This window comes from Misgurnus anguillicaudatus, chromosome 19 (assembly GCF_027580225.2).
Source record: "Misgurnus anguillicaudatus chromosome 19, ASM2758022v2, whole genome shotgun sequence".
In the NCBI taxonomy this organism is placed as follows: Eukaryota; Metazoa; Chordata; class Actinopteri; order Cypriniformes; family Cobitidae; genus Misgurnus; species Misgurnus anguillicaudatus.
Window position 1 is genome coordinate 29,235,110 of NC_073355.2, and position 14,204 is coordinate 29,249,313.

The 14,204-nt window shown below is 38.4% G+C and overlaps 2 protein-coding genes across 7 annotated transcripts in view; one reads left to right on the forward strand and one right to left on the reverse strand.

Moving 5' to 3' along the window:
- The window catches only part of grin2aa (glutamate receptor, ionotropic, N-methyl D-aspartate 2A, a), a 192,671-nt gene extending 185,436 nt beyond the window's left edge, over positions 1 to 7,235 (reverse strand). The window contains exons 1-4 of one of the 2 annotated variants that reach the window (XM_055194172.2): positions 7,179 to 7,235; positions 4,122 to 4,416; positions 3,569 to 3,947; positions 180 to 587 (exon numbers count right to left, since the gene is read on the reverse strand). In XM_055194172.2, coding sequence (XP_055050147.1) covers positions 180 to 584 — 405 coding nt within the window. In that variant the 5' untranslated portion in view covers positions 585 to 587; positions 3,569 to 3,947; positions 4,122 to 4,416; positions 7,179 to 7,235. Of the gene's footprint in view, positions 1 to 179; positions 588 to 3,568; positions 4,417 to 7,178 lie in introns of both variants that reach the window. The other variant, XM_055194171.2, reaches the window with a different exon arrangement.
- Positions 7,236 to 7,308: 73 nt separating this feature from the next.
- atf7ip2 (activating transcription factor 7 interacting protein 2) lies at positions 7,309 to 14,190 on the forward strand. Of its 5 annotated transcripts, none has more exons than XM_055194173.2 (12): positions 7,309 to 7,443; positions 8,780 to 8,856; positions 8,936 to 9,067; positions 9,186 to 9,272; positions 9,390 to 9,475; positions 11,422 to 11,474; positions 11,557 to 11,627; positions 12,713 to 12,755; positions 12,850 to 12,896; positions 12,979 to 13,036; positions 13,194 to 13,246; positions 13,330 to 14,190. In XM_055194173.2, the coding sequence occupies exons 2-12, from the start codon at positions 8,782 to 8,784 to the stop codon at positions 13,729 to 13,731; spliced, it is 1,107 nt and encodes a 368-aa protein (XP_055050148.2). In that variant the 5' UTR covers positions 7,309 to 7,443; positions 8,780 to 8,781; the 3' UTR covers positions 13,732 to 14,190. The 5 variants fall into 5 exon arrangements, with proteins under 5 accessions (XP_055050148.2, XP_055050150.2, XP_055050151.2 ...); XM_055194175.2 differs by having other exon boundaries at positions 13,197 to 13,246; XM_055194176.2 differs by having other exon boundaries at positions 12,853 to 12,896.
- Positions 14,191 to 14,204: the final 14 nt, after the last annotated feature.

A 14,204-nucleotide genomic window follows, 5' to 3' on the forward strand; every position in this document is an offset into this window, starting at 1 on the left:
TTGTCAGGGGAACAGTTAAGGCACGATGCATGTTGTACTAATCGAATTATTTAAAATCAATGTCATTACCCAACTGTACATTTTTATCCACAGAACCAGAAATACCTTTTTTTAACCCCTTTTGCGAACGTTAATTCGGTGCTCTGGGTGAGCAGATGCTTGAGATACTACAGACTGACCTTATCCGCCATGATCATGGATGAGCCCCCGTGGATCCCAAGGATGGGTATCAACGTCTGCGAGGAAATAAAATCCAAAATCTGGGCGATGGCTTCCTGGTCTGTGCCGTCCCCAAACACCAGCCCGTGGATTTTAGTCCCGGACATGAGATCGCACACATGGGTAATGATGCTCTTGGGGTCCGTTTCGTTCACTAGCAGGGTCACCACGTTGACGTCGATGGGATCGTCTTTGCTCCACAGAGCCCGTATATCTCTGTCTGAGATGTAGCGTGTTTGACCCAGGATCACGGCAATGTTCAGTATGGGAACTTTTTCCGCCGCATGTGAGATGTTAATGAGGGTAAGGAGAGCTGGAAGAGTCAGAAGAACCAACCTGGAAAACCCCATAGTGCTCGACTTCATTCCCTATAAGAACAAACACATATTTGTAAATATATAACAAAATTTGTAGGTTTGGTAGGAGTGTTGGCAGTGAACATCTGGGGGACTTTTAACAATGATGCACAGAAGTACACTATAAAAAAATCAGTGTTACTTGCAGCTGGTTGCCGGTAACTTACTGTAAATTTATTTTATTTACTTAAGAGTTTGTTCAAAGTTAAATAAATATTAAATATTAACAAGTCTTTAAAGAATAAAACTTTACAAAAACAGCCTCATGCAAAGCATTCTGGGAACCAGAAATCATCATTAACCTTTTTTCTGTTTTTTGCTTCAGATTTTGTTTCCCAGAATCCTTTGCTTGATGCTGTTATTTTAGTTTTACTCTGTAAAGACAAAGACTTTTAAATGTTTAATGTTCATTTAACTTTGAACAAAATGTTGCCAGTAAATAACATAAATTTAAATCTACGGTAAGTTACCCGCAACCAGCTGCAAGTAACACTGTAATTTTTTACAGTGCCGCAGTGGCGTCCGGTGACTTCTCTTCTTAGGGGCGCAAATTCAAAATATGTGTTCGGAGTGCCATGTGTGTTGCTCGTCATTTCAAAATAAGTGTTATGTTGTGTCATGTGAACCATGTGCATCGTGTGTCTTGTCAAAAAACGTGCCTGCAAGACACTAACTTAACACCAAACTCTGATTACACACGAGATTAAATGCGAGCGTCTCTTTTATCATAAACCCCTTCAAAGCGTCTACAGCAGGCACTTATTTTGACATCACGCGTGATGCATCTAGATTTACATGATGCGCTGAACACATATTTTAAAATGAAGACCCACATGCATAATGCGCTACATGTTGTATTGAGCTTTGCATCGTGCGCCCTCGAAAAAGAAGTCACCGACCGCCACTGGTAGTAAGTTACAATTCTGTCATCTTCAACAAACCCTAATGTTGTTCCAAACCTGCATGACTTTTTTGCATGTACACAAAGGTACAATTCTGCTGTGCACCATTCACTTTCATTGGTTCTTTTTTTTATACAATAAATGTGACTTCTGACTGAGACTGTGTGAGTCTCCACTATTCTGTTTTTTTGTTTTACATGGCAGAAAGAAAGTAACATTAATTTACATGAAAGTAAGAGATTTTTAATTATTAGGTGATGCATACCGTTAAATATGTTTTATTTATTTATTTTAAATACAACTGCATCTAGCCTAGTGACACAACTATGACAAGTGTTTTATAATCTAATTTTGAAATTTAGGCAATGAATAGCTAGCAATGGGCAAATGATGAATATTATATGTGACACTGGATCTGAGACGCAAGCAGGGCAGAAGCGAGTGAAGCTGACATCATCACATGAAGAGTCTTGGGCTGACTGAGAAGAGAGACTCTATGCTACTGTGGCCAGCATGTATACGCAAACAGATGCATAATAAAGCAAGAGGCATAACAACATACGGTAAAGGCACTGTTTAAAGCTATTTATGCATCCAAAGTGTCGTACTATCATTAAGCGAGCTTAAAGCAAACTAGATTTATTTCAGCTGATTGAACCAAGAAATCAGTAGAGCAGTAAAACAGGAGCGTAAGCATTGGTTCGTTTCAATGCAGCTGAGTGAATCTTGGTTAAAATATATATCATGCTGTGGGTGTAATTTGATTTATGTCAGAATGTCCGCATTCCCCCACTAAAACTGCATTTATGGGTGCCTGTTCAATTTCCTTATAAGCTATATTAACACTTTTATGGGTAAGAGGAGAACACATTTTATATTTAATCATTGAATATAATACAGTTTTTGTGTTGTGGTGTTTTTAGGTGCCCATGTTCTTTTTTAAACGAGCATGACATGTTAACTGTTAATTTTCTAAACAGTAAAAATCATCACGGGACTGATTACTGAACTATACTTTGTAAAATAATAATGAATGTGTAAGCATCCAGAAACACTTTAACTAGCTGGAGGCCATGTCTTAGGTTTGGCAATAACATTTTACATTTATATAATCTTTTTTATTATTATTAAAAATAATGCCCTGATTCGTTATTTAGACAAACGCCATAGCAGTGTTCTTGCAACGTGATCTTAATATTGAGAAATAAATCTAGATGAATATTTCTTCTGATACCTCATTAATTTCCCCAAAACGACCATTGTGCAAGTGCGCCCCCTATTGACGCGTGCCGCGCGCTTTGCGTTCTCAGCTGGAACGGTCAACCTCATACGCTTAGGACATAATAATACTCAATAGAAATACGTGGGAACTTTACAGTAAACGCAACTGTAAATGGTATTAAGGGAAATAAGAGAACCGCTTCATATGTTCACTTAATAAATAAATAAAAAGCCATTATTGTAGATAGACTATGCAGTCTTATATAAGAAGAAAAGTGGCGATATGAAGTTGGATCAACAACTGGACCAAAATCCGCATTCATCTGTTACCTATCGAAAAAAATCACAGACAAGTGTTCTCTTATTTAAAACCCTTTTCGACTACTACATCTGTACATTCGTTTGTAGTATGCTTGTTTAGTCTTTTTAACACGATTAGCCTATTAGTAAATCCCTCGTTTTATCCAAAGGCAAAGCGCACTCCGAAAAAAAAATCCTTAGAGAACCCTCACATGACTATGGCACGAGTTTCCATACATGTAAATCAAGAATATGTTGTTTAACATAACTCAGTAAGACACAACTTACTGATTGGATGGCAATGTTTGTAAAACACAATGTAAGTCACAGCTTTTCTTTTCCTGCGTTTTAAGGCTGTGAGGTAGTACGCGGATCCCCAGTGATGCAGTGGAAATGCGTTTCCCTGCATCAAATTAATTTTAAAGACCAGTAAATCTCTACTGAATGTAAAAAATATCACCACCTCAACACGTTAGGCTCATTCTCGTACGTCCTTCGCTTTTGGAGATCATCATGCGTAAAACGGACCAGCGCCTTTCGTAAATTTTAACAAAGAAAACATATACTCACAGCATCCCTCTTCCACAAAGCTCCAAGAATGTTGAACGGGATGACATTGCAACAGTCCTCCTCTCAGCAGCCCGGTTGAAAATATGAAGAATTATTCCGAATGCCTATAACTTCAAGCCCACAACCATACGCATCAAATAAATCCAGTGGTTCGCACGTTTATGATTTATCCATGACTCTTCCGCGCATCGCGCTCTCGAGCACAACCGAGAGAGACGCACGCTGATAACTGAATCCGCAAGAAATTGGATGCAGCAGGACCACAGGACAGTCTCGCGGTCCTCTTTTCCCACAGCTTCTCAGGATCTGAGGGATGCCGTCAGTAACACATCCTTAAGGTGAAGATGAGAATTACACCCTGTTTTAGAACAAGGCACCCCTATAGAAGAAAACAGTAACAACCTTTTAATGCAAATGTCTCCAAATCGTCAGACTGAAGTTGAGATGCTCAGGGTCTCATGAATCCGTGTGTTTAAATGTCACAACTTACGCACATTCACTAAAGTTAATAGAACTCAATACGACTGTGTGATATGGATTATCAGTGTTTTACCTCTGTTGGCATTGTGGTGCTTTAATGTGGTGCGGTAATTCTTCAGCTTTGATCTGAGTCATTTGGGTGAGGGATTGCCTCTCGGTGACGTACGAGCGTTTGAAATCCCAGAGCCAAACATAACTGCGGTGCTCACAGAGCGCTCATCACTCACATGCACAGCGAACGATGCGCGGACCTCAGCGTCACTGCGTCTCTTACACACAGTACCTAATCGTTTACTAAATGCTCATACCATGGTCCCAATTTTCTGCATTTCTCGTGTTCTTCATTACTTCTTAAGATGAAGAGAAACCTGTTGGTGCAAAAAAGAATAATACCTTTTATTGTCACCATCAAATACATGAAATCATATAACAGTTATGGCACATATTATTATTTACCATTTCATTCATGGTTTCATTCACCAGATGCATGAAACCACACTGTAAAAATGCTGGGTTGTTTTAACCCATATTTATGTAAAATATGGACAATCCCAAACATTGGGTTTTAATTCACCTGTGCTAGGTTGTTTTAACCAAAAATCCTAGATTGTTTCAACCCATAGTTATGTAAAATATGAACAAACCAAGCAGTTGGTTTGAATTAACTTTGAAACAACCCAGCATTTTTATGTCCAAACCTTAATTAGAGTGCAAATATGGACAAAAAGGGCATATTATACGCTCACCTAAAGGATTATTAGGACCACCTGTTCAATTTCTCATTAATGCAATGGTGTAACGGTGTGGGGGATGTTTTCTTGGCACACTTTAGGCCCCTTAATGCCAATTGGGCATTGTTTAAATGTCACGGCCTACCTGAGCATTGTTTCTGACCATGTCCATTCCTTTATGACCACCATCCTCTGATGGCTACTTCCAGCAGGATAATGCACCATGTCACAAAGCTCAAATCATTTCAAATTGGTTTCTTAAACATGACAATGAGTTCACTGTACTAAAATGGCCCCCACAGTCACCAGATTTCAACCCAATAGAGCATCTTTGGAATGTGGTGGAACGGGAGCTTCATGCCCTGGATGTGCATCCCACAAATCTCAATCAACTACAAGATGCTATCCTATCAATATGGGCCAACATTTCTAAAGAATGCTTTCAGCACCTTGTTGAATCAATGCCACGTAGAAATAAGGCAGTTCTGAAGGTGAAAGGGGGTCAAATCCAATATTAGTATGGTGTTCCTAATAATCCTTTAGGTCAGTTAGTATAAAATAAAAGATACCATGCAGAAAAGCCCGAATATAGTTGCATAAATCAGTAAATGTGACAGTAACTGTGCACTGTTTTGTATGATTCAATCTAAGCATTCAATGAAATAGTCATGACTCATAAGAAAGCTCCTCATGTGATGTCACAGGGCTCTGTGGGAACGACCCTGCTGTGCTCAAGCTGTGCCAACACACTGTGTTGTGAAAAACATAGGTTAGCTCATGGAATGTTCTTATTAAAAGCATCCAGAGACCAAGGAAAAGACTCATTTTGTGCCGTTGTAAGAAACACATTTTACTCATCAGTGGACTGCTCCTGCAGGTGCAGAAGCAGCAGAACGTGGCTGATGCTACAATTTTACATTTCTAAGGAGCATACTTCACCTGCCAGAGGTCGTCTCAACTCCCTCATATCACATCTGCACAAACACATTGCTATTTTAGCTCTGCATGTCAAACAGAAAAATGCCCATCAAGCACTTCTGCCATTCCTTCTATTCTGGTCTATTTCTTCCGACCATCATACTGGCCCCTATTCTGGACACCGACTTAGCCCTAGCTCATGTTTATTAAGAAAAATCAAGCTTTTAGATCAAGATCTTATAGTATTCAATAAGGCCTTTGCGTTTCACCCTATACTGTATTATCTGCTGTAGTGCCGGATGAGTCATGTGGGAATGCAGGGGAGCGTGATCATGTTTGAAAAGTAATGAAAAGTGAATGTTACTGCAAAACAAAGAAAATGTGAGCAGTTACGCCAAGAAACCGCATTCAATCACAAATTCCACGAATTCTCTCTCACACACAACACATACACAAATCTCATAGACTTACACTGTTTTTATATCAGGCTCATGATATTTTCAAATAACACTTTATTAGATTACAGGTAAAACATATTTTGGCTGGTTTGTGAGGACATTGTTGAAACTTTGGCTTTAAGACGTATAGCCAGTTTACGACCTAATTATCGCACATGACATTATAGGTGCTACTACATACAAATGTCACTGAAATATAGTTGTAGCTCTAGTCTTAAAAAACAGCAAAAATGGAAGGAGGCCGGTCAAATTTAGTGACCAAGTAAAATGGCGTAAATCACAGCGCCTTCAAAAATGCAGTTATTGAAAAACCCATAGCGTTCAATTACGATTTTGAATATTGCTTACCTGTTTCCCTATTAATCTAGAGTGGTTAATTTCTGCACCATTTCAATTTTTAACAGCACACCAAAACATTTTCTTTTCATTATGTTAAAGCAAACCTCTCGCTGTACTGTAAATGCACACTCAGCACTGTGGATGTAATAATAGCTCTGGGCGCAGGGTGGTGCTTTATCCCTCAGAGGGCTAATGCGAAGAGGGTTTCTTTTGATGCACGTATGACAGAATTGCTGCGAGCAATTTAAATATTTTAGACATTAGAAATGTAGTCGACACCCATTTTGTAGAAAAAAGCCATACAAAAACTTTAGATAACTTTAACCCAAATCCAGTCAGTCCACGAACCCAATCAAAGCACTGCAAGGAGACAGCACAAAGTATGTAAAACACAATTGTTCTCTAAACATTTGTTTGTAGTGATCGTTTAAGCATTGAAGATATAAAACTAGTCGTAAATAAAATATAATATATTTTAATCATAATATATTAGAAAAGTAAAATGTTTTTAATTGGGGTCGGCTGAGAGTGTGGGTAACGTCGAGACCAAGGTTCTGTAAAACTGGAAACCCTGCTCTTCGTTAAATACCATACAGCACATAAAGGCATTCAATTAATACAGAAGATACAATAATAATAGTGAATATCTAACGCAGCTCTCTTTTTCTTGTGTTTTCCACTTACCGTGTGTTCTGGCGGGACTAAAAATATGTGACTTCATGTGGCAATGCGCAGACCGATCAGCGTATGACATCAAAGTACCGCGAGAACGATTCGAAAAGCAGGGCCTTCACGTCATATTTTGATCAGTCTGCGCACCGCTGCATGCAATCGAACACGCCTATTCTTTAAATGAGACAGGAACTACTTCTGCAGCGATTCCATACGCTAAGCTAACCACTGGCCACAGATCTATTTGTATACTCCTGAATTTGAGGTGGTTTTTCAGGTGGGTTATATTACAACGTATACTGTATAGAGAGAGAATCCAGAGCACGCATTATTATAAAATATAGGCAGGATGCGTTTGGTTTTTGCCACGCGGGTTGCACAGTTAGCTTTTGTTGGCTTGCAAATCTGACTACACATGGCTGGCTCGGTTCGTTTGGTAATAGTGATTTCCACTATTGAGGTAACGTTAAGCGCTTATGTAAATTGATTAACTTAGACTTCTTTGTGATGTACCTTTGTGGGACTTTTTACCGTTACCCTTTCACCGGACCAGGACAATAAACATGGCATGCGTCGGCTTCAGTTACAGTTGTAAATGGCAACAGTTTTAGCGCCTGATTCATAATTGTCGAATGTATATAAAGTGCGCTTCAGGTCGCAACAAGCCGCACTGGTGGCGTTTTCTTACTTGATATAACTGTTAGCAGTGTACTGTTCCGTTAGATATTTATGATTAGAATTAAACCGGAAATGACGTATTGTAATGTTTGTACATGTGTATCTACTGTAACTCTTGATCCTGCCATCGATAAAAACAGGGTTGTTTTATACGTCCTCCTTCACAGAGTGAATTCACAGAAGAAGAATATTTAAGTCATTGTAATAAGATTATTATTAATTATTTTGATGTTGGGGTGAATTGTAACCTTAACATGGGATCACTAGTAAACATGTCTTGACATCATTAGTGACGAATACAAACCAGAAGTTAAAGCAAATCAGTCTCATTCATCTTTAGCAATGCAAATAAACTTTGCTCATGGCAAACTTCAAAATCATAATAATAGGGCAGTTTCCCAAACATGGTTTAGATTAATCCAGGACTAGACCTTTTTATTAGGACATTTAAGTAGTTTTTACAAACATGCCTTACAAAACAAAACTGGTGTGCATCTTAGGACAAAACAATGGCACAAATATATATTAAAATACGTCAATGCAAGTTGTTTTTAAATTAAGGCAGTTCAAACTTGCATTTTAGTCTGGGACAAGGATAAAACCTGTATGGGGCACCGCCCCTATAACAAAGTCCCCATGAAATCAAAATTGACCTTTTTGCCATTTAGTACGAAAATGTTAACCTTGAGGATATCCATAAAGAAGAGTGAAAACTTATTTTCATCACAATACTGTAATATTGTTGGTGCCCATAGTCAAGTAGGCTGTGCTTCCCTGCTTAAGGTCCTTTCCCAGCTGATGTTCCTCTTGCCATCTCCCCACATGATTTTCTATTCCTGTCCTCGCAATCATATCTAATAAGGATATAAAGTCAACAAAACAATTATAAAATACTGCAAGCATGTTTTCTAAGCATTCAGAAAATGACATTTTAGGCATGAAAAGGAGTAGACCTGAAGATGACGTGGTTCAAGAATGTGGTGCACGAGGAAGCAAGCTCCCTCGAACAGAGGTAAGTTTGGCATTTGATACTCCTTCCTCTTTATGTACTATGAAAGAAGGTATATATTTTATAAACTGTTTATGAACAGGTCGAAAAGATTATTACAGACAAAGTTAGGCTTGCAGTTGAGCTGTCCGATCACAAGATGAAGAATCTTTTGGAGAGAATCGGCGAGGTTAAGAATGAACCCAGATATGATGCAAGGATCAAGAAACTGGAAGTGAGTGATCAGAATTCAGTCAGCATTTGCATTTTCTTAAATGTCCTCTATAACATCCATGTGAACCACGATGCTTCACACAATCACTGGTTCAAATCAATCCTTTTCTTTTTCAAAGGCACACGTATTGAAAATAAAACGAAGGGGGGATCCAGTATTCACCTATATCAGAAAACTCAGATCCTTAGGGATTTGTCAGAATCCGGTATGAGATACATTGCACTTATCTTTAAATCCAAACCTTAATGACTGTCATGACATTCCTAATGCTGACTTTTATTATTTTCTTGTATTTTTTTAACAAACTGCTTCTTATTATCAGTCTCTTTCTTCAAGTTCTACTGCTTCCCCTGGACAGCCACTGCGTTTCATCTCTGGAGCTGATCCAGTGATCACTCGCACGTCCAGGTATTCAGAAATGTCAAAATATTCTGGAAAGGGCTTTTACAGTTTATTTAAACTTGTACTGCCCCTACATGTGTCAAGGTTTGAGATAAGTTAGTAAACAGGTGCTAATAAATGATTTTGATAAGATTTCGTGGCACACACTTTGGTGCCATAGACTCGCTTCTGTGCGACCTGTGTTGGGAAAATATTTGCAGAGAGCCAGTGAGTAACAGCTGTTTCGCTTACAATGTCAATTATTAAAAGAATCCATTTACTATTTAATCAAAGTTTTTCTTAAAGCCTTTCTTTTCTATATATAGAGCCTCATACATAACTAATAGCATGATCAAAGGGATGTCAGTGGTCCACTGTGGACGTGTCATCGTTTTGGTTGGTTGTTTTTAATTCAATAATGATTTGAAGCTGCAGCCTTGGCATCTTTTCATTTTTCTTTCGCCCGGCTGCATGCAGAATGGCATTCATTCATTTTTATGTGTAGCTTTTGCAGCCTTATAAACTTGTTCATTTTACTGAAAGATTTTCACTTGTGCTGAACGTTTGCGTTTCAAGGCCAGCAAAGCAGATTCGTTCAATATGATTATAGCAATGTCTAAATCCAACCATCTGCTTAATTAAATGCACACTATAAAAACTAAAAGAGACGGTCAAAAGATGCTTGCATCCTCATTCATGAGATGTTAAAATAATCTGTAAAGGGCCTGGTAAAACAAAGATGTTGTGTGGGATTTAGTCTGTGTGTGTTGTTAAGGGTGATTAATTCTTTTGCATCATAGCTATGCTGTAGGCTGTGTGTAGCTATGTGTAGTCTGAGGTAAATCTCTCTGAAAATGTAACAACGCGTCAATTCTACGTGGACCGCAAGCGCTGTGATTAGTCTGCTAGAACCCTTCTTTCCAAAAGATCTGCATCACATTTCATATGCATTTCCGCTTGTGACAGTAAAACAAACCAAGCTGAGAGCTATATTTAACACCAGTAATATGCCCCTGGATCTGCTTGTGTAATTGCACGTCGACATGAACAACAACGCAGACGTATAAATGAAAACTGACGCTGAACCTACGGCATACAGGCTACGACGTACGTCATAATCGGCCTTTAGCTTTGAGGTCATCCATATGCTATATAAAACGCATAAACACTCAATGCAGAACAAAAACTTTAATGACTCATACTGTTTTTGTCCAATCAAATGCTCTTTAGATTGTAAAGGTCCCCCTATATATTACTGCTTATGTTTGACAGGGTTCCCACAGGTCCTTGAAATCCTTGAAAGTGTGTGAATCTGGGGGAAAAATTCAAGGCCCTGGGAAGTTTTTGAAAATATACATGCATAGATACAGGTCATTGAAAGTGCTTGAATCTATTCTATGCAAAAAGTTTTCTGGAAAAAAATCTATATTATTCCCTGTGTAGTGTAGGATAATATCATAAAAATTCTAGACTTTTTAAGCACACAAGCTAAACTGTTCACTTTAAATGCTTATCTTCAATCTGCGAATGTTGATTCATACCAAAATGCTTTTTTTCATAGGTGTGTTTGACAAATAAAAATGTCTCGTGTTATGTAGAGTGATATACTTCCTGGCTCCCGTGTCACCCTGTCTTTGTCGTTAAGCCTCACAATTGGTTGAATTTGAATATACACATTCAGACGCACTTACCCCTGGAGGTGTCCCGAAAGTGTCACCGCAGTGATGCAGCGCGAGTTCCCTCGCAAGGGAACTGTAACAATGTATCTTAAAAGGTAACACGATGAAACCTTGCTCTCACTTGAAATGTGTCCCACTTAGTCCTTGAAAGGTCCTTGAATTTGAAGTTCACTAAGGTGTGGGAACCCTGGTTTGACTAGCAGTAGCAAATCACTTAATTACGTGAACTAAGGGCTTTTGTTATGGGTATTGTTAAATGCTTTAAGTGATTATTGAATTGATTTTTTTCATTAGAAGTTCAGTCAGCGGTGGATGTTTCGGTGACAACACTTCTGAGTCCTCAGCAGGTGCTGTGATCATTACTAAGTGTATGCATATGATCTTGTAAAATGCATGTAAATTCACATACTGAAATGATTATTCTTGCAGCAATAGACAGTGAGAACGACAGTGAAGCCGCCGCTTTAAGAAGACCTAAAAAGGGGTTCTGGCAGAGCTTGGTAACTCTTTCTGTCATTCTTCTTTTAAATGTCAAAAAAAGTTGTGTGTCTAAATAACAAAATCTTTTATTTGGGTGAACTATTTATTAAAGGGCACCTATTATGCTAATTTTTCCAAGGTGTATTCTATGAGTCTCGGGTGTGTCTAGAATGGTCTACAGATCATGTCCAAAATGCCCCTATTTGGGTGTAGCTTTAAATGCAAATGAGCTAATGCTCCTCACTCCCTTACAAAAAAACTAGGGCCGGGACTCGATTAATAAAATTAATCTAATTAATTAGAGGCTTTGTAATTAATTAATCGAAGTTAATCACATTTTAATCACATATAAATATTTGACCTGAGAACATTGAAAAGTTATTTTTTCACATGGATTTTTAGTATACCATGAATAATGACTGAATACATAAGCTTAAGCAACAAACTATTGTTTATTTTTGTTCAACCAAGTCGTTGTACTCGGAGTCGGGCTAACGTCCACGCTAGCTGCTACATGTTTTGCATTGAGATGATACTTGAGGCTCGATGTGCTGTGGTGATATGCGAATTCCTTGTTGCATAGCTTACACACAAACATGCTCTTATCGACGCTTCCATCATGTTCACTGTGGTTTGTTGTTGTCTGAAGTCATGAACGCTAGTTGGTGCTCCAGTAAAATCGGTGCGCCGAAACTCATCCAATGAGAAATGTTCCACGGTGCAAAAATAAGTGTGATTAAAATGCTTTAAAAATGTTATTTTTTGTGTAATTAATTAATCTTAATTAACGCGTTAAAGTCCCGGCCCTAAAAAAAAACGCTTTTAGATCAACTCAATCTACAGACTGTAGTATCTTACTATTGAGATATGGCGGACAACGTACAACTCGCTGAGGGCGGATACTGTGTAATGCAGGACTGTTAGTCAGTGGCTGTGGGTGGGGTTTTACCATTGTAACATCATCAACATGAGACCGCTTTGATTTAATTGAGATTATAGAGTTTATTTTTTTATTGTAGGCTGGTTGTGTTCACACACTACCAACACACACATTGCCCTTTAAAGTTGTTTTTGTACTGTGTATTTGCCTGTTACTGTATTTCAGCGATCCCAGAACCAGCTTGTTGACCTTACAGATGATGACACAGGTATTTTATCCTGAACGAAAATTAATCAATTTTGAGAAATACAGTACATTTGTTTTACTGCCTGTGTGATGAGCATGGCTTTGTTTTGTTACAGCAGTTAATCCGAACGGAGAAGCCCTGGTTACACCGCCATCCGATCAGGTACCCATCATAGTTAATGTCAACTGTAAATATCCACATTGTCGTTGTGGTGTTTTTTTTAACATTTGTAAACCATTTGCAGAATGTGGAACATTCAGAACAGTCAAAACCTCCCAGAAACACACCAAGCCCTGTGAAAGGTATGATAACATTTCACTACTGATGGTTACTTGTGCAGTAATTCAATGTCTTCTCACATTTTGTTTAAAATTTAAAAGGCAACTTCTGATGTTTATTTTTTTTAAGAATAAACTATTCATTATTTAGCAAGATTAAAAAACATCTTTTCTGCCTCAGCAGAAACTCAATGTGATATGGAGGAAGACAGTTCCTCAGAGCAGCCGAAAGAGGTATGTATATGTGATATTATGTGCCGTCACATCAAAGAGTCTTGTACCGTTGTAACATTTCAACACCTACCATTATTTCACAGGAGGACTGGCATTCCAAACTCCATCCTTTCCCAGATAAACCGTTTCCCAAGGAGCTTCCCCTTGCAGCTGCCACTCATAACTTGCCCCAGAAGCCAGTATTGAAACTAGCACGAATTGGAGCGGCAAAAGAAATCGGAATAGCTTGGAACGTTGAAACTAAAGATCCACATGTAGCCGAAATGGATTGCTACTACGTTTACGTTGCCCGCGAACAAAAAAATAACACTTTTTCAGAGTGGAAATGTCTGGGAGTGATCAAAGCCATGCCCCTTCCTATGGCCTGTAAGGTCTCAGACTGCAAAGGAGATAAGAGACTGTGTTTTATTGTTGTGGGGAAGGATATATTTGGGCGTTATGGGCCTTACAGTGACATTCAAAGTGTTGGACCGGGACAGACTTGATTTAGCCAACGTTTCTCTACGGCATGTAAAAAAACTCTTATCTTCGATGGCGGATTCAGGATTGATGAATGTGCTTGTTTACACTGTAATAGAAAGTACGTTTCTTTTCTTTCTTTTTTTATGCAGAATTGTTCAGTGTTCGTGTTTTGTTTGTTTGTTTTTAAGTTTCAACCCAAATGCCAGAGCACAGAAATAGTATGAAGAAAATGCCACTTGGTATTAGTTTTATCAGTTATACTTTAGATGACAACCTGATTGTGTTTTCCTGTAACCTTTATAGTAAAAATACGTTTATAACATGAGCACCAAACAAGCAATCCCTAGCCAGAATAAACAGAAAATCACTACATAGACACCTTTTTATTTCTGTTGGCTGCGTTCACATTGGTGCAGTTCAGTGACGTGGGAACAAAATGTTTAGCTAAAAACCAATAAAGTCAATAAAATATTTTAAAATGACCGTATTGTAGGTG

Bases quoted from the DNA above. Each gene is read 5' to 3' on its own strand.
- atf7ip2 (XM_055194173.2), top strand. From the start codon at position 8,782: ATGAAAAGGAGTAGACCTGAAGATGACGTGGTTCAAGAATGTGGTGCA. The intron at 11,475-11,556 runs GTGCTGTGATCA...TTATTCTTGCAG, and splicing joins CACTTCTGAGTCCTCAGCAG to CAATAGACAGTGAGAACGAC. The intron at 12,756-12,849 runs GTATTTTATCCT...GTTTTGTTACAG, and splicing joins CCTTACAGATGATGACACAG to CAGTTAATCCGAACGGAGAA.